The sequence below is a fragment of the Octopus bimaculoides genome, chromosome 29 (assembly GCF_046866305.1).
Source record: "Octopus bimaculoides isolate indiv1 chromosome 29, ASM4686630v1, whole genome shotgun sequence".
Taxonomy (NCBI): Eukaryota; Metazoa; Mollusca; class Cephalopoda; order Octopoda; family Octopodidae; genus Octopus; species Octopus bimaculoides.
In genome coordinates, this window is record NC_142956.1 from 18,249,983 (window position 1) to 18,275,299 (window position 25,317).

Below are 25,317 nucleotides of genomic sequence, written 5' to 3' on the forward strand. Positions count from 1 at the left end.
CAGCCACTTGCACGTTAATTTCACAAGCAGGCTGTTCCGTTGATCGGATCAACTGGAACCCTCGACGTCGTTAAGCGACGGAGTGCCAACAATATGTATGATAAAGCAACTAGAGTGGACATTCACAGTTTAGTGCGACACGTGTTTCAGAAATAATACAACCATCCATTGCTAGTGTTTAGTAAAAAAACAGAATTTTAGATATGTGGAAGTTGTGTTTCTCGCGAGATGTTAGTTTTTGCAATTGAACCTAAATAAAGAAGTAAAAACAGAAGAAATGACAGATGGCCGTGTGGAAACCCTTCTGAGGTTCCAAGAGTAATGCACACAATTTTTCCGGCAAGTGTCATGATTTGGAGTGTTGTTAACAATGAAGGACTTGTGATACCTCCTCACTTCTTTAAAAAAAAAAGCCCTTAGGGTGAATGCTGCTGTGTATATTGAAGTTCTGGATAAAGTTCTGGAGATTAATACACCACGTGTGTGTGTGTGTGTGTGTGTGTGTGTGTGTGTGTGTGTGTGTCTGTCTGTCTGTCTGTCTTTCTGTCTGACTGTCTGCATATGTACACGCGTGCGCGTGTGTGCGTGCGTGTATTTAAATTTTAAAGTAACAAATGTCAACTTAACTCTATAATACCGGCTCGAAATATCAGTTCAATTGTAATCTTTTCAATACTTATATATTTTATAAACTCTTAACACACTTTTGCCTATTCTGCTTCCTCATAAATGTTTATTGTTTAACACCGCAGCTGTATCCTTACTTTCTAAGTGTTGTTTTCCAACGTCAGAGGCGATATCTTCTGTACATGTCAAGTACCATGCTAGTTTTTCTGTTGGTATTTTAATTGTTTTTGTCATTGGAATGAATTTTCCAAATATCGTCTATTTTTTCGAGTATTTCAAGGATCCTCAAAGACTCCTACTGCCAGCTGCGTTGGACATTGACGTAAACCTTCCATTAATCTACTTATGTACCAGCTACATTCTTCTTTCTTTCTAATATTTCATTTATTTTTCTACAATCTATATATAGATTGCGCCTCCACATACATACATACATACATACATACATACACACATACATACATACATACACACATACATACATACATAGTTATTCATTTACATAAACATATACGTATGTGTGTCTGTGTGTGTGTGCACGCGCACGTGTGTATGTCTATATCTTTTTCTACTCTAGGCACAAGGCCCGAAATTTTGGGGGTAGGGGGCCAGTCGATTAGATCGACCCCAGTACGTAACTGGTACTTAAATTATCGAACCCGAAAGGATGAAAAACAAAGAAGGCCTCGGCGGAATTTGAACTCAGAACGTAAAGACAGGCGAAATACCGTTAAGCATTTCGCCCGGCGTGCTAACGTTTCTTATTTCTTTATTGCCCACAAGGGGTTAAACATAGAGGGGACAAACAAGGACAGACAAAGAGATTAAGTCGATTACATCGACCCCAGTGCGTAACTGGTACTTAATTTATCGACCCTGACAGGATGAAAGCCAAAGTCGATCTCGGAGGAATTTGAACTCAAAATGTAGCGGCAGACGAAATACCTATTTCTTTACTGCCCACAAGGGGCTACACACAGAGGGGACAAACAAGGACAGACAAACGGATTAAGTCGATTATATCGACCCCAGTGCGTAACTGGTACTTAATTTATCGACCCTGAAAGGATGAAAGGCAAAGTCGACCTCGGCGGAATTTGAACTCAGAACGCAGTGGCGGACGAAATACCGCTAAGCATTTCGCCCGGCGTGCTAACGTTTCTGCTAGCTCGCCGCCTTAGTGTATGCCTATATCATCGTATAGTAATTGGTATATATCGAAAAGCTGAGAGAACACAAGTAAAATGAACACCGAACTACTCTTCGGATAGGTCCAAAATTGACCATTTAATATCTTAAGAATTGTAAAAGTATTTCTATATAGCAAGAGTTGGTTTTAAGTACCGTGTAGCTCGAGAGTCAGACATTATATAAAATCTATATTATTAATATGATAGTTTGTATAAACATAAGCAGAAATCGAACTCGCAAAGCAAGCATTCATTATCAGATTGATTTCTACACTTGTTTAGAAAATGCTTCGACTATTTCATGCAACAATGTGTATTTCGATAATGAGTGTGCATATTGATGCTAAAATTCACATCGAACATGTAGAAATTATAATGAATACAAAAGTATAAAACTCAATATATATCGAGACATAGCTATAGACACATAAATGTATACGTACATACTTTTGTCTTGATGTATATCGTTGTATAGATGTATGTAAATGAAGATAAGTAGAAAGATATACAGGATGAGAGAGAGGAATAGAGAGAGAGTTAGGGATTATGAAACATGTATGCATGTGTGTACATTTAAATGTTAAATCTTTAAAGAAAAGTAACAAAAATTGACTTACGTCTACACAGCCAGTTCCAAATATTTTCTCTATTGTAGTTGCATCAATATTTATGTACTTAACGCTCTTAACGGTTATTTTTCCAGTAAATGTATACTTAACACTTATTCGCCTATTCTGTTTCCTCATATAAGTTTTTTTGTATAAGATTACAGATGTATCCGATAAGAATAGCGAATACATTGCCCGATTGTAGTTACTAGGCGTTTTGTTTTTCAACGTAGGTGGCAATATATCCTGTTGATGTATGTTATTAGATGATGTATGTCATTGTCCGGAAAACACGCATGCTATCCACTTCACAACCATTAATATTTATGTAACCATTTTCATTTCTTATATGACCAAAACCTCTGAATACTCCTGAAAAATGAAATAGGTATCAATATGAGACTTGATTCCACAAACCAGCGATCCACGGAAATTAAATGAACGATCTGCTTCCATTTTCTACACTGTTGGCTGAATACACTATCTTAAATATGAAGTTTGTTTGACGTGGTAGCGCTCATCCATCACCAGCCAACAGTACGAGACCAATGTTTGGTTTATTTAACTTTTACAACATAACATCTTTCAAAAATCATTGGTAGCTCTGTGCCTACCGACATCAAAGTGTTACCCAAAGATATCTCCACTTATAATATCTCAACAAAGAAGCCATTTCTGTAATTTCGTGCTGAACAATCTGTCTCTCTATGAATCTTGTTGATAAGATAGATATCTAATTCTTAATCTTTTCCGTAACATATTAACAATTTTTTCGCAGGTAGGAATACCGTATTTCCTAATGCAACTATAATATACCACCCAATATATTAATGTCTTTATAACTCAAGAAGTGCTAAATGTGTCTTATACATCTCTGATTGAAGCGTTCAAGAACACTTACATGATGCCTGTAATGGGTCGATGCCTCATATGCCTAATGGAGCGACGCAGCACACGCACCCAGTTACACATAATCATTTGTTCGCGTTGGGATGCCAGTTTGTGGCCAGACACGGGATTCAAGAGCACTGAAGAGGCTGGCTGATTCTCACTCACACCTTTTTTTTTAACCATGCTGCATCTCCATTATAATTGACTGACTTATCCCTTCAGAACTTTCAGGCTTTTCCTGCATTAGGACGTTTAACTCCTGAAATGTCGTCTACACTATTTATTTAGGAATAAAGTATCCTTTGCTCTGTGTCAAATAATCTGTTCTATTAATACTGATCTAGATTTTGGGATCGATCCCTGAAAAATTCGTCCGAATCCATCAAGAGTTTCTTGACATATCTTGTACACGGACAAACAAAGAAACACGACAGAAAACAGTAACTCAGCCCTCGCTAGTGCGAAAGTCATAAATTTTTTTATCCTGAAGAGAGTTAATTCCCAAATACCTATTAGGAAACTGAATTATATGACCTCTATCTAGCCTAATAAAAGCGGGGTTGCTACATGCTTTAACGTATATCCCAATTCTCCTTAAAGGTTAAGGGCCAACTAGAGAAATTCTTTGCCATTGTCAAATCTAATTTCCCACTTCACCATAAAAACCGTTCAATCTTTAACAAATTTCCTGTTAAATTACCCTCTTCCACGACACCTAGCAACGTATCTCTTAGACGTTCATCTTATAAGTGCAAATTTAAATGGCATGACCAACTACCCTTAGCTAAGGAGAATACTACTACTACTACTACTACTACTACTACTACTACCACTGCCACTGCTGCTGGTAATAATCTATATAATTATAATTATAATCTATGTAGTTATCTGCTTGTTCGTTCTACAGTTACACATTAGTTGGAGACAGAGAGAGGCTGATGTGGAGTGTGTGTATGTGGGGTGAGAGTGAAAGAGAGAGTGGAGAGAAGAAAGAAGAGCGGAAGAAGTAGAGAACTGTGACCAATATTAAATACACTTGGGCCAAATGGTCACGTGGTTAGCTGAAGGTAGAGCACTGAACGAGAGAGATGAACAGGAGAGAGAATTATATTGAGTGACAGAGTGGAAGGAGATAGTGGTGATGGTAGTGGTGGTGTGTTGATAGCGACAATTAATTTATTTTATAGTGAGCATCGCTTAAGTCATGTGCATAATTACAATTATTTATCGGCTGTTCGCTTAAAAGATTCATATTTGTTTGTAAGTGTTAATTTAGACTAAACTCTGGATTCAGAGGAAAGAGGGTTGCAACCTGCCTGAAAAAGGATGCGCAAGTCTAGGAAACAGATCAGAGAGGAACAGATCAGAGAGGAACAGATCAGAGAAGAACAGATCAGAGAGGAACAGCGAGGAAATATGATAAAAACAGGAAAACGACAACTCCCACGGAGATACTAGGAAATGTATGTAGACACACGTCAAGAATATTTAAAGAATACTAGATTATGAATGCCATGAAAACGCAAATCATCCTTTCTTTCTTAAATTGGTGCTTTTAATGCTCTCAGTTCTGCGGAATTTCCTCGGGGCCTACTAGTAATAATGATAGTAATCCTTTCTACATTAGGTTCAAGGCCTAAACATTTGTCTTTTACATCCACCCCCAGTTTTTCACTGGTACTTATTTATCAACCCCGAAAGGATGACAGGTAAAGTCGACCTCGGCGGAATTTGAACTCAGAAGGATGCGACGGGCGAAATACTATTAAGCATCTCGTGCAGCGCGCTTATAAATAGCGGAACTTTCTCTTCATCTGTACTTTTTTATTTGGCTCTGTCTCTCTGTCTCTCTTTCTCTCTCTCTCTCTCTCTCTCTCTCTCTCTCTCTCTCTCTCTATATATATATATATATATATATATATATATATATATATATATATATATATATATATATATATATACGTATATATATATATATATATATATATATATATATATATATATATATATATATATATATATATATATATATATATACATATACATAACTAAGGGATCAGCAACAGTTGCTTCACCACATACCGAAGGTTCAGAAATAGCAGCTAAAGTGCTGAAACTCCAACAGATAGCAAGCCGAAGGGCTTGGTAAAAATTATTAATTATTAATTTATTAATAAATTAATAATCTTTTACCCTTTTATTTGTAATATATATATATATATATATATATATATATATATATATATATATGCATGTATACTTGTCTCTCTATCTTTCTGTCTGTCTGTCAGTCTCTATCTATCTATCTCTATGTTCACACACACGCACACACACACACACACATGCTTGTGTCTTTCTATTTTGGATACCTACTCATCTATTTTTTTCCAAGTGGATTTTCTTGTCAAAAAGTTTATTCCCGGAACAATCGCGCATATATTACTATTTGAAACGGAACTTCTCAAGTGGTAGCTACATATTTAAGTAATATCTGTGACGCATATTTTCAACGATGCAGATGTCTTTTTTTGACAAATGCAAGTTGAAGGTTGCAAGGAAAATTCGGGCAAACAGGGGTAGGCAGTGTGAGGAGCGCAGGTTGGAGGGTGGAGAAAAAACAAATTAATATATTTCTCTTTCTTTTACTTGTTTTTTCTGTTTGACTGTCTCTCTCCCTCTATCTATCTCGCTATCTCAAGCAATCAATCAATCTGTCTATCTATCTATCCATCTATCTTTCTATATACGTATTTATGTATCAGTCTATCTATACATCTCTCTATCTATCTATATGCTTACATACTATGTATGTATGTATGTATGTATGTATGTATGTATGTATGTATCTATCTATCTATATATATATATATATATATATATATATATATATATATATATATATATATGTGTATATATATATATATATATATATATATATATATATATATATATATATATATATATATATATATATATATATATGTATCTGTCTATCTATCTTCTAAGTATTTATATATTTATCTGTATCTTTTGTTCTTTGAATCCCTGTCCCACTTCGTCTCTCTCTCTCTGTCGCTTTCTCTCTCTATCTCTCTCACTTTCTCTCTCACTCTCTCTCACTTTCACTCTCTCTCTTTGTTTACCTATCTAATTATCTAACAATTTATCTGCCCCTGTCTTTCTTTGTCTCTGCCTGCTTGTCTGTCTGTCAGTCTATACATGGCTCTTTACGTCTTGAGAGGGGACAAACAAGAACAGACAAACGGATTAAGTCGATTACATCGACCCCAGTGCGTAACTGGTGCTTTATTTATCGACCCCGAAAGGATGAAAGGCTAAGTCGACCCCGGCGGAATTTGAACTCAGAACGTAGCAGCAGACAAAATACCGCTAAGCATTTCGCCCAGCGTGCTAACGTTTCTGCCAGCTCGCCGCCTTATGTTGGCAGACATTCATACCTCCCTTTGGAATGTAGATTTTGCGGCACCTATCATGTTCAAGGTGCAATCGGTGGGGATTTTATTGTATGCCTGTTGAGGAACTAGTTTTTACTTAAACAGTAGCAGCAGTGTTGATGCGTTGGCCTCAATTCAGTCTGTCCGAGACACTGTGGCTGCATCAAACATTCGCGAGGTTGACTCAAAAATGGCTGCCCTAATACAGGTCGGCATCTTTTGGGGCAAGAATTATCCATTTCCAGGAGCTGATATTCAAATTATTTCTGAAAGGCTGCTTTCAGTCCCTTGTTGCCGACATTTCTTAAGAGGATATTTGGTCTCCTTGATTCATATGAATAGTTTTTGGTGTTATTTTTGTGGTCAATAAGTACCAGGCTTAAAGTAATTTATCCTCCCGTCGATTCGTTCGACGAAATTCCCTCCATGCGTGCTCCAGCATGGCAGTAGTCTAATGACTGAATCCATTACACGATAAAAGATAATGAGGAAAATGTACAAAATATCTTGACTATTCCAATGACATAAATATTTTAAGACTGATTTTTTATTATATCTAATTTCATTATTTTTATTATTATAGATTAAGCTGAATTTCCGAAAAGTTGTAGTAACAAACGACTTTATTCAGAAAAATTAAAATATTACATTGAAAGAAAAGGCAATAGTGACATTTACAACTCGAAAATATGGAAAGATTTTAAATTGCAGAAAGATTTTTCAGATTTTGCTTTTCAGCCAATAGTCATGCACGTAGCCTGGCTTAAATTTACATTATAGCGTCTCTTAGTTGCGTAGTGTTGTATCAATAGGAAAAAATAAAGCTACGTTATATGAAAATATGTTTGGTGCAATATAAGAAGAAAATTTAGTCTTTTGAAGCAAAATATAATAAAAGGCGACTCTTGAATATACATGCACACACAAATACACCCACGCATCCACACACATGCCTACACACACACACACACACACACACACACACACACACACACACACACACACACACACACACGAGCATATATATATATATATATATTTACTAAATTTACTAAATTTGTATATCTACTCAAGTACCCAAAATAACAAGGAGTTTCTACCTCATAAACAGGAGTTACACCACAGTCGTTTTGTGATCTTTGCTACCCTGGTATCTATTAACCAATTTATTTTGTCGGAGTTAATTATTAACTTGGAGAAAATAAATATATATAATAATAATAATATATATATATATATGTGTGTGTGTGTGTGTGTGTGTGTGCGTGTGTGTGTGTGTGTGTGTGTGTGTGTGTGTGTGTGTGTGTGTGTGTGTGTGTGTGTGTGTGTGTGTGTGTGTGTGTGTGTGTGTGTGTGTGTGATACAGATTATCTGCGAAAGCAAAAAAGAGTAAATATGAAATTTTCAGCGAGAATATATATTTACTGGGTTTAATGTAATATAAGAACATTTAGTTTTTTGACGTAAAATATAACCAGAGACCTCTCTTGAAGACATTTTCTTGCTTTTCATTTATAAGTTTGTTTCTGCTACTATACATTTATTTCATGCTCGGAATTTGAATCTGGAAACATAATGAGAAAATTATATTAAATAATAAGTTTTAAACTCAATAATTCCTGACACAGTGTCTTTATACATTCTAATGAAAATGTGATACAAAGCGATAATGTCACTCTTTTTTTTTAGAAGAGAAATGAATTTTTGTGGTGGTGAGGCGTTGAGGAAAACATTTGTTTATCATCACAATTTCCAAAGCTTCCGCCTGTAATAAACTGTTTTGTCACTTAGGACTGTTTTTGCCAATGTTGTCACATAACTGTTAAATCTTTACTAATTTGATCGATCTGTGACTAAACACTAAACCTGGATTTAAACTTTGCTATTAATCATATAGATACATGAAATTTTCAGTGGTATATATATTTTTTTCTACTTTGATTAGATTTGATCATCTTAATATTTAAGTATAAAATTCTTTATACTTTGGCAACTTAATGATTCACGGGCTTAGCGTCGCATTCGAACCTATTAACCTTTTATATATAAGTTGTAAGTTAGTGATCTTGGCAAATTATAGATCACGAACATCATGTGAAGTTTTAGTCTGTCCCCACTAGCATTCTGCATTTATGGATTCACCTTTTAATTATTTACTTATCAGCAATCCAACTGTGTTTTTTCAATGGCTAACCAAACTTCAGTTCTTATTTTGTTGTTACAAATATTTTTATTGTCATTCGCACAAATGTTTTACTTCACAACTTTTTTTTCACTTGACAAAGCCTTTTTCTATATCCCTGCGGACTTTTTTAAAAATACTATGACATTTTAAAAAATATAACACTTCCGCGCACACACGGAATACATACTTGCACTGATGATGATAATGATGAGGATGATGATAATGAAAGAGTAGCTGATATTTATGATGATGTATATCATAAGAGTGACGTGGACATAGTGATGGTGTTGGCGTGAGTGTTGTTCGTGATTGTCCCCATTATGACAATATATATATATATATATATATATATATATATATATATGCGTGCGTATATAGAGATATGTGCGTACGTATATGGATATATGCGTGCATGCGATAATATACGCAGTTTTAGACGCGTTTTGTCACTACACAGTAAATTTCCCTTTGTTTTTAACGGTCATTTTCACAGGAATTTTCAATTGGCCGGATAACTGAAGAGATGGTGGCGTGGGCTCCCACCCTGGCATCCGAAACTCGGAGTTTTATCATGGCTACTGAATAAGTGTCACATATTTTTACAGATATATATATATATATATATATATATATATATATATATATATATATATATATATATATATGTATAGGGAGGGAGAGAGAGAGAGAGAGAGAGAGAGTTATAAATATGTATATACATACGCACGCGCACACACGGAATACATACTTGCGCTGATGATGATAATGAAAGAGTAGCTGATATTTATGATGATGTATATCATAAGAGTGACGGTGTACATAGTGATGTTGTTGGTGTGAGTGTTGTTCGTGATTGTCCCCATTATGACAATATTGGTTTTCTTGGTGGCAGAAATAAGAGAGACCAAATTACACTTACTTTTCATATTCTTCGGAACTTTCCCCAGCTTCCGTGCTTTTCGTTTACATACACATGGATAGATCACATCTCTGGTATCTTTTTTGTATATACAGTAACATATGAAGATGAACATTCCTTGAAGGGTATTGAAGATGGCAAAGAGATATTTAAACACTTCTGCTGCTTCGTGGAAAGCGAAGAATGCTAAGATCCAGCAGAATCCTAGCAGAAAGCACAAACCAACGATACCAAAAACACGTACTTTGTTTGTTTTGTGTTCAACTTGTTCGTCATTTTGCATTGCTTTAAGTCGCCGCATAACAAAAGAAAACATGATAAGGTTGAAGAGGAGAATGATCACCGCGGGAGCCAGGAAAGCTGCATAGAAAGCTGTGTTGGATAACCAACAGCTGCAAAGAAATAGAAAAATCAATCATTAAACTCTGTGCTAAGTAGAATTAACGGGTCGAATATTTTCAATTACGCCCCCCGCCTCATCAGAATTACTACTCTCTAGCTTACAAAACTGAGAATCCTCCCGTTCTGATGCCAGTTGGATTAGAAAAGTGCGAGAACATCGGCGAACAAGCTAGGTATATCTACATGAACTTCATTGGGTAGTCTAGCCAAAATAGGTGATTTACGCCTCGTGTAGTCGCTCGAGGCTTTGACTGTTGTTATCGGCTTTTCGCAACACTGCCGCCTCTGTGTCTACGATTGCACCAAACACTCATCCTAACCGCGATCCTATGACTGCGAGTCCGTTGCCCTAACCACTGGGCCATTGAACCTCCACACATACATACATAAGAAATTGATATAATATTTAGAGTTGATCAAGAAATGTTTTTCAGCCTTTGAGACGGTCATGTAGCTGTATAATCGTCCCCTCGTTAATACTTGCGATGATAAAAGAAAAGACATTCGATTTCTTTAACGAATTTCAGTCACAGTTTTTGGTAGAAACATCTCCAACGTTATGGTATATTTCAAGAATTTCTAACATTAGCATAAAAAGAAAAAAACTTAATAGCTTAATAGTACAATGGGTTTTATATTATTTAATTATTAAATTGAAAAATATACGTTGATTAGTTTATTTATGTACGTTACTTTGCATCTATATTTTTAAAGTTATATATCAATAGATATTTATTCTTATTGAATTGAACGGGGGGACGGATGAGATCGTAAATACCTAGAAAACAAAAGAAAACATTATCAGTGTGTAACTACCAAGAATCAATGACATGGCTTTATCCTGACTGTGGATTCTTCATTATTCTACAATATTCAACGCTGGAATAAGACTAGCAAATTAGGGCAAGAAAACATAAATACTTACACTTGTTCAGTTACGCTGTAATTGTTTGTGTGGTTAGTTGCCAGAGTAATTGTGACAATGACAGCTGGAAGACCTGACAACAACATTTACAGAAATGAATAAATATTTGTTGATATTAATGAACATTTTTAAGAAATACATGAAATTTGAATAAATGTAGTTGATTATGCTTTGTCCAAAAGAAATTAGTAATATATTTCGTATCTCCCACAGGTCACTCCTAGACACTTGCTTCTTTGGTTTCTAGAATAGGTACGACTAACAGAGAACTTCGATTCTATCAACTCTGTTTCAGTGGCAAACAAAGAGTAAGAAACACTGGACATTCTGGCCAGTGGTGTAATGACTAAACTATATGGAAGACAAAAAAATTCACTCTCACTAACTTCTTCACAAATTTCTTGGTGCAATAGGTGAAAGTGCAAAATGAGTAAGTCTTAGAGATGAAGTCGAAGCGAAACTATGTGAATGAAATTGTAATCTGAGGCTGCTCGAATGGCTTAACTAGTAAATTTATTTCTTTGTAATTTTCGTTTCCTACGTATGTTTAAATATGTTTTTTCATGCACTTCTGCGTCCCCATATTTACATCACGCTTGAACTATTTTCCTATCTCACCAATTTTACTAATTTACAACAGGTCTGTACCATCAACAAATTCACAAATATAAGACTTTAAAACAGAGAATATATGTGTGAGATAGATAGATGGATAGATAGATAGATAGACAGATAGACAGATAGATAGATAGATAGATAGATAGATAGATAATAGATAGATAGATAGACAGAGAAAGAGAGAGAATGCGTGTGTGTGCGTGTGAGAGAGAGAGATGAAATTAGCGATAAAATGAGAGAAAACCATTATACATACCCCAGACCAAAATTGAACTCCTCTTGATAAAAGATGATCGAATGGTTTTGAATACAAACAGGCCTAGATATATATGAAGTGCTTCTACACTCATCCACATGAAAGATGTTAGAAGGAAGTAGTGTAACACCGCAGCCGCTGCCTACAAAAACAATACCAACAATAATGATATCTGACATTGACGCATGGCCTCGAATATATATTATTTTGAATATATATTATTTTGAATATATATTATTTTGCAGAGTTGGCGTATAGATGTCATTTGATTGACATTTTGTATTATTGAACGCAAACGGATAAACACTAAAACAAATCCCACTGAAATTTTAATAGAAATCTCAAAAAACGTCCTTCAATATACAAGGGAATTTCGGTTGATGTTTTTGTCGATACACTACATTATTACGTCATAGTAATGGCTTCAAGTTTCTGCTCAGGGCCAGCAATTTTGGGGGCTGTGGATACGTCGATTACATCGACTCCAGTGCTCAGATAGTATTTACTTAATTGACCACGAAAGTATTAAAGGCAAAATCGACCTCTGTGGAATATGAATTCAGAACGAAAAGACGGACGAAATGTTGCAAAGAATTTTATCCGTCTCGTTATCTTTTCTGCCATCTCGACGCCTTCATCATTACATCGTGATAATATCAATAATAATTATTTCTTCTGCAGGCACAAGGCCTGAAATTCGTGGGGGGAATGTCTTAGTCGACTACATTGACCAAAGTGCTCAGCTGGTATTTATTTTATCGATATCCAAACGTGAAAGGTGGAATTCGAGCTCAGAATGTAATGACGGACGAAATGCCGCTAAGCATTTAAATATCTTCTTAGTATATAACGGTGGCAAGTTTTACATCATCTGAAAAGTCATTAGTTGAACTATTAGTCCTCTTGCATTCTGGGGGGGGGGGGTATCAAAGCGTTTGTGTGACATTAGACCCCAAGAAACGCCCATAAATTGAATGCATCTATCTGGGCCACGATCATGGCCCATCGTGCTTTGTGTTAAATATGTGTTCACTTACCTTACAAACAGCTGTTATTTTTGTACTATATGCTTGGAACCCAACAAGAAAGGTAAGATAAGTGGCAGCTAAAGAAATGCTCAAATTTACTAAAATCTTTGAAGACATTAATTTCCATAGACTTCTGAAATAATGAAAACAAGAAATAATACTGCATTAAATTAACACAAATATAAAATACACTGTTCAAAGCACAAAGAATTACTACAACTATGTTTATAGGTGATGGTCATTCGAAATATAAATGATATAACTATGTATTTACAATATGTATATAGACATTGTGTAATGTAGCTGTGTGTTTATTGAGCAAAAACACCTAAAGCTCCACGAGGCTCCGGCAGCGGGAGGGTGATCCCTGTTGTAATCTTTCGCCCAACTTTCTCTCACTCTTTCTTCCTGTTTCTTGAGTAACGCTGCGATGGACTGGCGTCCCGTCCAGCTGGGGGGAAACACATACATATTTAAATGATGAACTGGAAAGTTTCACAGATTTTTACAGTTCCAGTGATGGATTGGATCTGTAGTCTTCGATTTAGCTTTCTCCTTTCTGGTTTTGAGAAGTCTAATTTCATGTATGTATGTAAGTTGTATATATTCATGTATAAACACTGTCTGTCAGAAAAACATAGATTCCTGATTAAGATTAGGGAATACGGAGCAACGTTAAACAAATAGTGACATTCTAGAAATCTGTAGTCAGTTCTACATCATTGGATTACTGCTTATGTCTGTGGGTGGGTGTAGCACCTAAACATATACCACGCATATATATATATATATACACACACCGCGCACACGTATTCTCGATCACACCCAAAAGAAGCTAGTCTGGTTGGATAGGAAATATAAACTCACCAACAAACTACAACTCCGCCACAGACATATTGTATAAACATGGTAGAGACCGATATAGTAGTAACAGTAAAGGCTATACTTCTCTGAATTAACTCAACGAAAACACACACAACACACCTCACTCCTCTTTTTCTAATGTCATTCTTACTGTGAGTCGCTTACAAAAACCTGCACTAAAATAATTGTCCAGTCAACAATCCTTCATCAAAGTGACAACACTCTGGAACTCTCTTTAAATCCATGATTTACCTGCAGACATCAACCACATCATGCTTCTTACCAATCTATGAGTGATCCACAAACTGATGGATATTGTTTCTTTGTTTTTGAACCGTTTATAAAACAAAATAGAAATTGAAATGCTTACTTGAAATAAACATGGACTATTACTGTGAGAACGAGACAGACAAATGATATTCCACAGCCAATGTTAGAAATAATAGACAAGAGTTCTTTATTCTTTACATCTCCTTCATTCTGGTAGACATCCTGCAATAGAAACAAACGACAACATATTAGCTCCTCTTTTTCTTATCTTATTCCTTTCTTATATACTAGTCAATACTTATATAAATTATGAGGGTTCATATAGGCGGGAGCCATCTTCTGTTACATGTTACATGATACTTAATTCCAGCATGAAGTTTCACTGTCTGCGTTCAGTTAGAATATACCACCATCGTATAAATCTTGAGTTCAAATTCATTGAAGGTATATCTTAGTATATATTATCAGTACAACTAATTGAAGCTGTTTGACCTAAACCGTTAACTGAGGGCCGACGTATGATATAAAATATGTGATAATTAAATACCTAGATAGTGTAATAAGGAGAAGTGAAGTTATTCAGTAATTTTCTAACAACACTGCCATTATGATGTCAGATGATAATAGAACTGGTATTGAGTGAACGAACTTATTGCATTACTTCAGCTATTCCTTTAAACTAAAATGTGCACAGAAGATAGGGGTAGGTTTTATTTTTACGGGTAGCAGATGTGTTGTAGAAACTGACAGATATTGGATATATGTGCATTATTGACATACAGGTTTGATGTAAATCAGAGGAGAGACTGTGTAACTGAATCATGAAGAGGCCAAATGTTTAACCTGTAAGCTACAAACGTATTATGTGCTTTAGAGAACTATTATATACTAAATAAGTATCTCTTACTTAGATTGTCATTCAGATTGTTTTAGCCCAATTGATTTTAAATCCAGTTGAAATGGTTGTTTTTCTCTGTCCCTTGACATTCATCTTTGGGAAAATCTCATGCATTTAATTGAGGATGATATCTTGGTACATCAGGTAGACACCGTTCTGAGTTTAAACTGATAAACAACAATAATAAGAGCACGATCAAACAGTGCCCTATTACAAAATACCAACCTCACATATTTACTAAAATATCCACCAACATGAAGGTTAATACGTGTTGAAATTATTTATGCAAAGATAGAATTTCCAATGTACTGGCGATTAACTATTTGGCGTAATGTTACCAACCATTAGTATGGTAAAACTTGTAAGATGGTTACAAGAACAAAGTACTTTCTTTCCAGGTTCATAGTTGGATACATCACAGCCCTTTGTTGACCAGTGGGGATTCCGCTCTGGGGAGTCATCCCAATAGACACATTGTGGGTTGGTGGCATTCTGAAAAACAATTACCTTGTAATTACTTTTTAATTTTAATCAAATTAATTTGTAATTAAAATACATGTAATGAATCTTTGCTAAAGTAACAAAATATCAGACAATGGTTATAAATGTTTAGTTATTATTGACACCGTGAACCCCAAATCACAGTTTGTAACGTAGCTTAACTGACAATTCTTGAACCCCAAATCACAGTTTGTAACGTAGCTTAACTGACAATTCTAATTTGTTTATAAATCTATGTATAGTATCATAATTTCTACTGTATCACATTAACAACTGAAGAAGCGATTAGTGGATGTCGTTCTTGAAATATTTAATGACCTACACAATGACATGATGTTCACGGCTGTAATGTGTTTCATCATAGGTTTGCTAGATCAGAGATGACATGAATGTAAACAACAATAACAACATCAACTATGGTCAACGGAACCCCAAAGAAATTTATCAGACTTAAAATACACAGCCACAATCAATGAAGGCAATAGACAAACATATTAAGAAAATAGACTGGTGATACTAAAAAACAACACAAGTAACTGGAAACATATCCGTCGCGTGCATTATAAAGATACAATAAGTTATAAGTTGAAACTACTACTACGACAACGACGACTACTACTACTACTACTTGTTCCACCGTGGTCCGTGTTTCATTTGTGAGCAGTGACGTATGGCCCTGAAACGCAACATAAATAGTGACTGCTATCACAAAATACATAGCTATTACCTGATCTATTACATTGAATGATATTGTAACTGGTTCATCAAGGCTGGTTATATTAACGTTAGGAACATTTGCAGCAATAATATGGCCGTTAATTTTAGTATTTGCTTTGGTACTAGAGTTTTCTATTATCTGTAAAGAGAAGTCGTTAAATAAATTAATTTATTCCGTAGAAGTGTTTATTAATACATCGTTAAAGCGTGATACCAAACTTTGGAGTTGCTGCACTTAGACATCATCACTTTAGCCTGTCCAACAGCTTAAAACAAAATATATTATATATTACAATATATATTACATGTGAGTTCACCACCACACCACATACTACCACACCACATCACAACACAACACACATTACCACCGCACCACACCACACCATCACCCCACAACACACAACGTTTAACGCTACCATTTCCATATTTGGATGAGGCAGGTGGAACTTTTAGAGGCGGCACATTTCATGTAACTGGATGACTTGCCTATCGCCAACATTCGTCTGTTTCTAGTCATGTAAATATTTCGCCAACTCCAGACGATAAGTTTCACAGAAAGCTACGCGTGTGACTTCTTTTTTATCGAAACGGGTTCTTCGCGGCAGTGTCGGTGGCAGCTAAGCTACCATCGGATATTTACTTGTTTTTATGTATAGCTGAATGAGCACAAGATCCACAACTCCAAAAACGAATGTCTTTTTATCTATCTATCCATCTGTATATATACACATGTGTGCGTGTGTCGTGTGTGAATAGGTACGGTGGCGCAAACATGAATACAACTCAAAATATGAGTATATGTTGTTGTTGGTGGTACTCTATCGCTTACGACGTCGAGTGTTACAGTTGATCCGATCAACGGAACAGCCTGCTCGTGAAATTAACGTGCAAGTGGCTGAGCACTCCACAGACACGTGTACCCTTAACGTAGTTCTCGGGGATATTCAGCGTAACACAGAGTGTGACAAGGTTGTCCCTTTGAATTACAGGTACAACAGAAACAGGAAGTAAGAGTGAGAGAAAGTTGTGGTGAAAGAGTACAGCAGGGTTCGCCACCATCCCCTGCCGGAGCCTCGTGGAGCTTTAGGTGTTTTCGCTCAATAAACACTCACAACGCCCGGTTTGGGAATCGAAACCGCGATCTTATGACCGCAGGTCCGCTGCCCTAACCACTGGGCCATTGCGGCTCCACTCATACATACCTATGTACATACATATAAACATTGGCAGTTGAGTTTTGTTAGTATTGTTTCTTCCAGTATCAAATATATAGCAATAAATCCAAGCATTCGTTAGTCAATTAGAAGAAATATTTCCCTTTTTTAGTACCATACCCTATATAGTTTCTCATCCGGCAAAGAGAAAAAGCAAGCCCTTTTAAAATTTGACCGTTCTTCGTCTTTCAAATGTTTCAAAAGACTTTTTGGTAAAGAAATAAAGTTCATCATATCTTCTACTTGTGAGTTTGAGTCGTTATATATCTGGTGAAGGAAAATGAAAGAAAAATTGAAACTGGTAAATAAAAGAAAAATACTTCTACTACTGAATGTTATTGACGTCATAAAAATTTTTACAAACTTTTGACAGAACATGAAGTGAAATGATTTCGAAGCACATAGATATTCATGTGAAAAACCCTTTTGGATAGGAAAATCTCAAGTAGAAAGGATTACGTTAGCTTTGATGCGAAACTGTATAATCTGTGTGCTGTATGTATTATTGTGGAGGCGCAATGGCCCAGTGGTTAGGGCAGCGGACTCGCGGTCATAGGATTGCGGTCATAGGATCGCGGTTTCGATTCTCAGACTGGGCGTTGTGAGTGTTTATTGAGCGAAGACACCTAAAGCTCTACGAGGCTCCGGTAGGGACTGATGGTGACCCTGCTGTACTCTTTCACCATATCTTTCTCTCACTCTTACTTCCTGTTTTTGTTGTGCCTGTAATTCAAAGGGTCAGCCCTGTCACACTGCGTCACACTGAATATCCCCGAGAACTACGTTAAGGGTACATGTGTTTGTGGAGTGCTCAGCCACTTGCACGTTAATTTCACGAGCAGGCTGTTCCGTTGATCGCATCAACTGGAACCCTCGACGTCGTAAGCGACGGAGTGCCAACAACAAATGTATTATTATATTTTGTATTTAAATTGCAAGCTCTGTCAAGTTTTGTAACATATCTACATTATATGACAATAAAAATACGTTTCATTCTGATGCATTTTATCAACCTTGGTATTCAAAATAAATTACCAATATGACAGTAAATCAAGAGACAGTATCGTACCTCACTCCTCGCTTCCGTTTCATTGGTTCCATATGAAACAGCAAAGACCAGACCATTGAAAGTGTCTTTCTCCACTTTGGCAGCACCAATAGCAAGATTGGAATACGAAACCGCGACTTGCTGCTTTTCCAGTGGAATCTTTTCTGGGATTATTTCTATAATGTCCAGCATTCTGTGAGGAAATCAAGAAAACAAGGTTCAAATGACAGTGTGGTTCAAATACGTAATTAGTTATAGGTGTAATTACACTAATTATATTAATTAGCAAATCTTTATTAACACGACTGCTGTTAATGTTGCTTCTGTTGTTTTAACCGTTATTGCTGCTAATGTCATTACAACACCACCACCAACACTACCTCCACCTACCCACTCATCAATTACCACCACCACCACCACCACCACCACTACTACTACTACTACTTCTGATGCTACTGCTACTGCCGCTGTTGCTTCTGCATTAATAACAGATGTGATCTGAATTTTACCTGCTAACGAGTTTCATAGACTGTTCTGCTCCGACCAAATTTTCCTGTGGTATGTTCATAATTAGGCTGACAATAGGAAGTATATTCCACAGTGTTATTTCCACGGGCACATTCGGTATCAATGGCACCATTTTCTCATTAATGACTACAACGAAGTCAGCATTTTGTTGTAAAGTCTCTGTTACCTCTGAAATTTTCGAAATCATTTTGGCAACCAGTTCAATATTTTCTGTAACGAAAAATTTAACAAAATTCAAGGGAATTTACAGCCATTTTGAGAGGAAATATTAGATGCAAATTAAACACTATAGGACAATTAATGTTGTTGGCACTCCGTCGCTTACGACGTCGAGGGTTCCAGTTGATGCGATCAACGGAACAGCCTGCTCGTGAAATTAACGCGCAAGTGGCTGAGCACTCCACAGACACGTGTACCCTTAACGTAGTTCTCGGGGATATTCAGCGTGACACAGTGTGACAAGGCTGACCCCTTTGAATTACAGGTACAACAGAAACAGGAAGTAAGAGTGAGAGAAAGTTGTGGTGGAAAAGTACAGCAGGGTTCGCTATCATCCCCTGCTGGAGCCTCGTGGAGCTTTAGGTGTTTTCGCTCAATAAACACTCACAACGCCCGGTCTGGGAATCGAAACCGCGATCCTATGACCGCGAGTCCGCTGCCCTAACCACTGGGCCATTGCGCCTCCACACTGTTCCTATTACTACAACCACAACTACTGTATTTCGAGACAAATTTTCACTTACTTTCATCAATGCCTTCTTGCATGATGTTCTTTAGCTTTTGAATGGTCCATTCTGTATTGTTACATAGAGACATGACTGGATCTTGCCAGATGCCGGTAAATGGCAAACAATTTTCTGAACGTGACGCTGTGCTGGAAGAACTGAAAATTAAATACCAAATATTGTCAGTCTTGTTTATTCATGCGTCATGCTTATTTAATCAATCACAGTGGAATTCAAGTATTACATTAAACTCGTCGTTGCAATTCGTTCTCATAATCTAGGTGAGAGAGGATAAAGCAAGTCTTGTAAGTTAGACCAGAGCAAAATTATGTCACATACTCTTTACTCTTTTACTTGTTTCAGTCATGTGACTGCGGCCATGCTGGAGCACCGCCTTTAGTCGATCAAATCGACCACGGGACTTATTCTTTGTAAGCCTAGTACTTATTCTATCAGTCTCTTTTGCCGAACCGCTAAATTACGGGTACATAAACACACCAGAATCGGTTGTCAAGCAATGCTAGTGGGACAAACACAGACACACAACACACACACACACACACACACACACACACACACACACACACACACACACACATATATATATATATATATATATATATATATATATATATATATATACATATATACGACGGGCTTCTTTCAGTTTCCGTCTACCAAATCCGCTCACAAGGCTTTGGTTGGCCCGAGGCTATAGTAGAAGACACTTGCCCAAGATGCCACGCAGTGGGACTGAACCCGGAACCATGTGGTTAGTAAGCGAGCTACTTACCACACAGTCACTCCTGGAATGTAAACTAGCAGTGTTATAGAATTTGAACTGATGGGCATTAATTCTATAATCCTAATCTCTATAGGTATTTTATTTACTAGACTGTATAAGATTCTCTCACAAAAAGATGAAAGTGAAAACTTCAAAATTTGTGAAGAGAGAAAACAATAGAAACGAACCAGTGTCTTGTTGCTTCATTTGTGTGACATGTAATTGTCGCAGTTTTTCGTATTTCTGTCATTGGCCAATGCAAAGTGCCATTGTTGGTTGATGTGTCTTCATTACAAATCTCTGAAAAAGATACAAAACGTAGATATATGAGATATACACGTGAGAAGACTTCAGCGTAATTTATATATATACTGATTAAGTAATTGTAATTTAATCAATGCAGTAGTAGTAGTAGTAGTAGTAGTAGTAGTAGTAGTAGTAGTAGTAGTAGTAGTAGTAGAAGAAGAAGAAGAAGAAGAAGAAGAAGAAGAAGAAGAAGAAGAAGAAGAAGAAGAAGAAGAAGAGAAGAAAACGAAGAGGAGGAGGAAGAGTTCGGATGTGCTAACTGGTTTGATTTATTATCATATATGAACCGATATACTCTCATAGTAACGCAAAATCGTCTGAATATGTAACAAAGGTCATTTTATTGGTTACTTTTCTTGAGGCAAGCCAGGTGTGACCTCACCATCGAACTATTAGCGAATTCGCTCAAAAGGGGGTTCGCAATAAATTTTATATTTTCCTTGTATGATATTTCCAGAAAGAAATATTTACTTCTTTAGTGACAGACGTACAATGTATTAACATTTATGACAGTATTAACATATATTAACATGTATTAACATGTATGACAGTATTAACATATATTAACATGTACTAACATATATTAACATGTATTAACATGTATGACAGGCAGTCATTGAAAGCGGTAGATGCTGATTAAAGAAGGAAGATCCGAGTTTGATTTTCTGTATAGGAAATGTTTAATTTTCAGAATACGTAAGCTCAACTATTTTGAGTATGTGATCGAGAATCAAAACTTGTGGTTAATATCAGCAGAATTAACAATTAGAATAGAGTTTGATATTTATATTGGGCACACAGCAGTGATACAGTTTCGCACTGTTACTCACAATTTTACATGTCATTATAACTTTCCGAAACATTCTACCGTTTTACCTCAAATCTGTAAAGCTCCAATGGCCAAAATGAACGCCTGTAAATGAAAGCTTAAAATGTTAGAAATACAAGCTATTACAGTAACATTATTGTCAGAATGTTACTGTTGTTTTTGCATCAAATAGGAGTAGCTGTGTGGTAAGTAGCTTGCTTACCAAACCACATGGTTCCGGGTTCAGTCCCACTGCGTGGCACCTTGGGCAAGTGTCTTCTACTATAGCCTCGGGCCGACCAAAGCCTTGTGAGTGGATTTGGTACACGGAAACTGATGCTGGTGTGTTTATGTACCCGTAACTTAGCAGTTCGGCAAAAGAGACCGATAGAATAAGTACTAGGCTTCCAAAGAATAAGTCCTGGGATCGATTTGCTCGACTAGAGGCGGTGCTCCAGCATGGCCACAGTCAAATGACTGAAACAAGTAAAAGAGTAAAAGAGTAAAAGAGTTAGGTAATATGGAAAATACTTCCGATATTGTGGTCGAAATTGCAGTACAAAACATAGTACAAGACTTCTGATGAAGGTATGACTCTTCAAGGTTCAAAGGCCTTGAAGACTCAAAACTTTTCATACATCCCTCGTATATGTATGTGTACGCGTGTGTGTACGTCTGTATGTTAAGCCTCAATGGTATCACTTACATGATGATGTCGACAATAATGAAGGAGATGGTATGTGATCGCTATAAAACGTTAAGAAACTCACTACTTACTTTCACCGAAAACCTTACTTTTCTGAATTCCCATATTACGCAATGCTTGGGATTTGTCCAAAATTGGGTCGATTTCCTGCAAAACTTGATCTTTAGTACTTTTAATGTTAGTTATATAGTAAATAGTAAATATCACTAGACTATTCTTGGAACTGAAATGGAATCGATTTTCGTTTTTTTTAGTTTCAGCAACGCTAACCAGAATATTTTAGTACATGTCAATCAAATTGGTTTTAAAGATATTGATCTTATTCTCGTAACAAACGTTTAAACTTTCGCGTTATGAAATACGGTCAACTGATTGACCAGACAAAATTTCATTCATACATAATGGATGCCAAGGTACCAAGACTAGTGTGTGTCAAACCTAATTCCTTTAGTTTGAGTGTGGTTCCTATTATTACCTTGTTAATTACTCGTGTTAATTACTCGTGTTAATATAATAACCTGCATCCATACTCCAAAATATAATCGATCGTATTCATGTTAAAAATCAATCAATCAATATATACATATAAACATGTATGCATATGTTCTATATATTACTGACAGTGGAGGCGCAATGGCCCAGTGGTTAGGGCAGCGGACTCGCGGTCATAGGATCGCGGTTTCGATTCCCAGACCGGGCGTTCTTCGATGAAATTTCCCCAAGACACCTGATGAAGGCTGGAGGGTATATCAGCCGAAACCTTGTGTTAACAACAAACAAGATGAGGACAAATATCACTCAAATGTAAATAAATTAAATAATGTAAATAATGAGCACGGTTATTTTATTATAATTGAAATATACAGTAAAAAACACTTGAATGTTTTAAGCAAAAATAAACAAATTACGAATAAAGTTGGTAAATGTTTTTACTTACCTACAATATTCAACTTTAAATTCTCCTCGTTTCAAGCGTGATAATTCCTGTTCAGTCTGCAATAGTGGTATATTCATATACATACATATATATATATATATATATATATATATATATATATATATATATATATAGTTGTGTGTGTGTTTTTGTGTGTGTGTATATATATATATATATATATATATATATACACACACATGCATATATACAGGGTGCGGCAGAAGTACTGCCATTTTTATGTAGTAATTTTTATAGTACAGAAAAAATTGTTTAGTAATATTGTATTGTACAAAAAATTATTACACTACTTAAAGAATTGAAAAAAAAATTATGAAAATAAATTGCAGTCATTTTTAGAAATTTATTAAATATTGCTCCATCAAAATAACTTAATCTATTATAGAAAAACAACAAAATTCAATTGACATGTTCAAAACGCTCCCCTTCGTTTTCAGTTCGATGCTGGGACATATCAGCAAAATTTCTACAAACCATTTGACACATTTCCACGTTAATTGCAGAAACTTAGTCAGAAATTGGTTGTATTAATTCATGAATTGTTTTCGGTTTGAGGAAGCAAACAAGATCTTTCAATACTTCCACAAGAAAACGTCAAGTAGTGTCAGGTCTGATGATCGTGATCAGCACCAATAAATATCGATCGTGATTTCCCTTATTCGCCTGTCTAACTAGCTAGCTCTCTTTGTCTCCCTCTCTCTATATATCACACTCACTCTCTATTGTTTTCACTTTCCTTTTTCAGACGCTATTCTCAACACCTTCAGTTTTCAGAATGTTTTTTCACTTTAACTTCAGTCATAACTGTTTTCACTGTAAGTTTAAGTTTTCAATCGCTATTTACAAACGCACACCTATAAATTACTGACAGAAGGAATTTCACAATCATTGATGTAATTTCATGATTTACTGATAGAAGTATCTTCATAAATTTCACTTCAATCCGTACGGTTTTGTGTTTTCTGTTGTTGATGTTTTTTTTTCTCTTTCCTTCGATACTGGCTCTTTGGTTCACTGAGTGACAAATTTCAATTCAACCTGTACAATACTTTATTTTCCGTTAACATTTCTTATTTACTTTCTGCTCGTCGTATTAAGAAACATAATTTTTGTTACCAAGTTACTTTCATTGTATACTATCTTCTTTCACTCCTGTATTTCTGTATACGTATATAAGCATGCCTAGAAGGAAAGTGTCAAATTTGTCAACAATATCAAAGTCAGCCAAAATAATGTCGCTGTGCGGGGAAAGGGAGAGGGCGGCAGAAAGGGAAGCACGCCAAGAAACGAACAGACTGTGTACCACAAAACTCAGAGCATCTCAAAGTGATGAGCGGAGATATGTACGAGGGACAAGGAATAGGATCTCCACTGCAGAAGGAAGAGCAGTTGCAACAGCGTAGAGTAGAAACTTCTTCAGGGTATTTAAGATATGTGTGCCAACACGACCGAGACCTGCAACTGAGCATTTGATACCATTTGACACCAAAGCATATATTGGCACACTGTTTAAACAAAAGAGAGTTTCTAACCAAATGAATAATGTAGTCTACTAAATGTATTGAATTCATTACTTAGTTGGCGTTTGACGTTTGTTTTATATGACATGTGTGCGTGTTTGTATGTGTGTGAGAGAGATAGTTAGAGTGAGAGAGAGAGAGAGACAAAGAGAGACAACAAAAGAAAACGTGTGTCTACTCACAACTCTAGATACATTTTCAGCAAAGGTTTTCTTTTCATTGAACTTTTTGGCTGGGTCCATGGTATAAATCAGATGAAATTCAAAGGAATTGGTCCAACCTATTCAAGAATATGAAATTAAACTGAGATATTGCGATTATAAATGTGATACATGTCACAGATGCACTGAGTGGTATATGCAATGAACA

General features: G+C 36.0%; 2 protein-coding genes across 11 annotated transcripts in view; both read right to left on the minus strand.

The window, feature by feature from the left end:
- LOC128251244 (uncharacterized) overlaps window positions 1-4,124 on the minus strand; it is a 33,893-nt gene extending 29,769 nt beyond the window's left edge. The window contains exon 1 of one of the 6 annotated variants that reach the window (XR_016238919.1): window positions 2,435-4,123. The gene's annotated coding sequence lies outside the window, so the exon portion shown is untranslated. The other 5 variants (XR_016238920.1, XM_089344935.1, XM_089344932.1 and 2 more) reach the window with 5 other exon arrangements.
- A 3,252-nt stretch (window positions 4,125-7,376) lies between these two features.
- The window catches only part of LOC106873848 (adhesion G protein-coupled receptor G6), a 37,180-nt gene continuing 19,239 nt past the window's right edge, over window positions 7,377-25,317 (minus strand). For 4 of the 5 annotated variants that reach the window (XM_089344924.1, XM_089344923.1, XM_089344925.1 and 1 more), the window contains 16 exons: window positions 25,131-25,228; window positions 23,411-23,466; window positions 22,545-22,696; window positions 20,842-20,953; window positions 19,888-20,027; window positions 19,126-19,354; window positions 18,638-18,809; window positions 17,689-17,835; window positions 16,365-16,493; window positions 15,479-15,628; window positions 14,339-14,460; window positions 13,114-13,237; window positions 12,077-12,218; window positions 11,203-11,275; window positions 9,876-10,267; window positions 7,377-8,335 (listed from right to left, as the gene is read on the minus strand). In XM_089344924.1, coding sequence (XP_089201050.1) covers window positions 8,304-8,335; window positions 9,876-10,267; window positions 11,203-11,275; window positions 12,077-12,218; window positions 13,114-13,237; window positions 14,339-14,460; window positions 15,479-15,628; window positions 16,365-16,493; window positions 17,689-17,835; window positions 18,638-18,809; window positions 19,126-19,354; window positions 19,888-20,027; window positions 20,842-20,953; window positions 22,545-22,696; window positions 23,411-23,466; window positions 25,131-25,228 — 2,270 coding nt within the window. In that variant the 3' untranslated portion in view covers window positions 7,377-8,303. Of the gene's footprint in view, window positions 8,336-9,875; window positions 10,268-11,202; window positions 11,276-12,076; window positions 12,219-13,113; window positions 13,238-14,334; window positions 14,461-15,478; window positions 15,629-16,364; window positions 16,494-17,688; window positions 17,836-18,637; window positions 18,810-19,125; window positions 19,355-19,887; window positions 20,028-20,841; window positions 20,954-22,544; window positions 22,697-23,410; window positions 23,467-25,130; window positions 25,229-25,317 lie in introns of those variants that run through there. The other variant, XM_089344926.1, reaches the window with a different exon arrangement.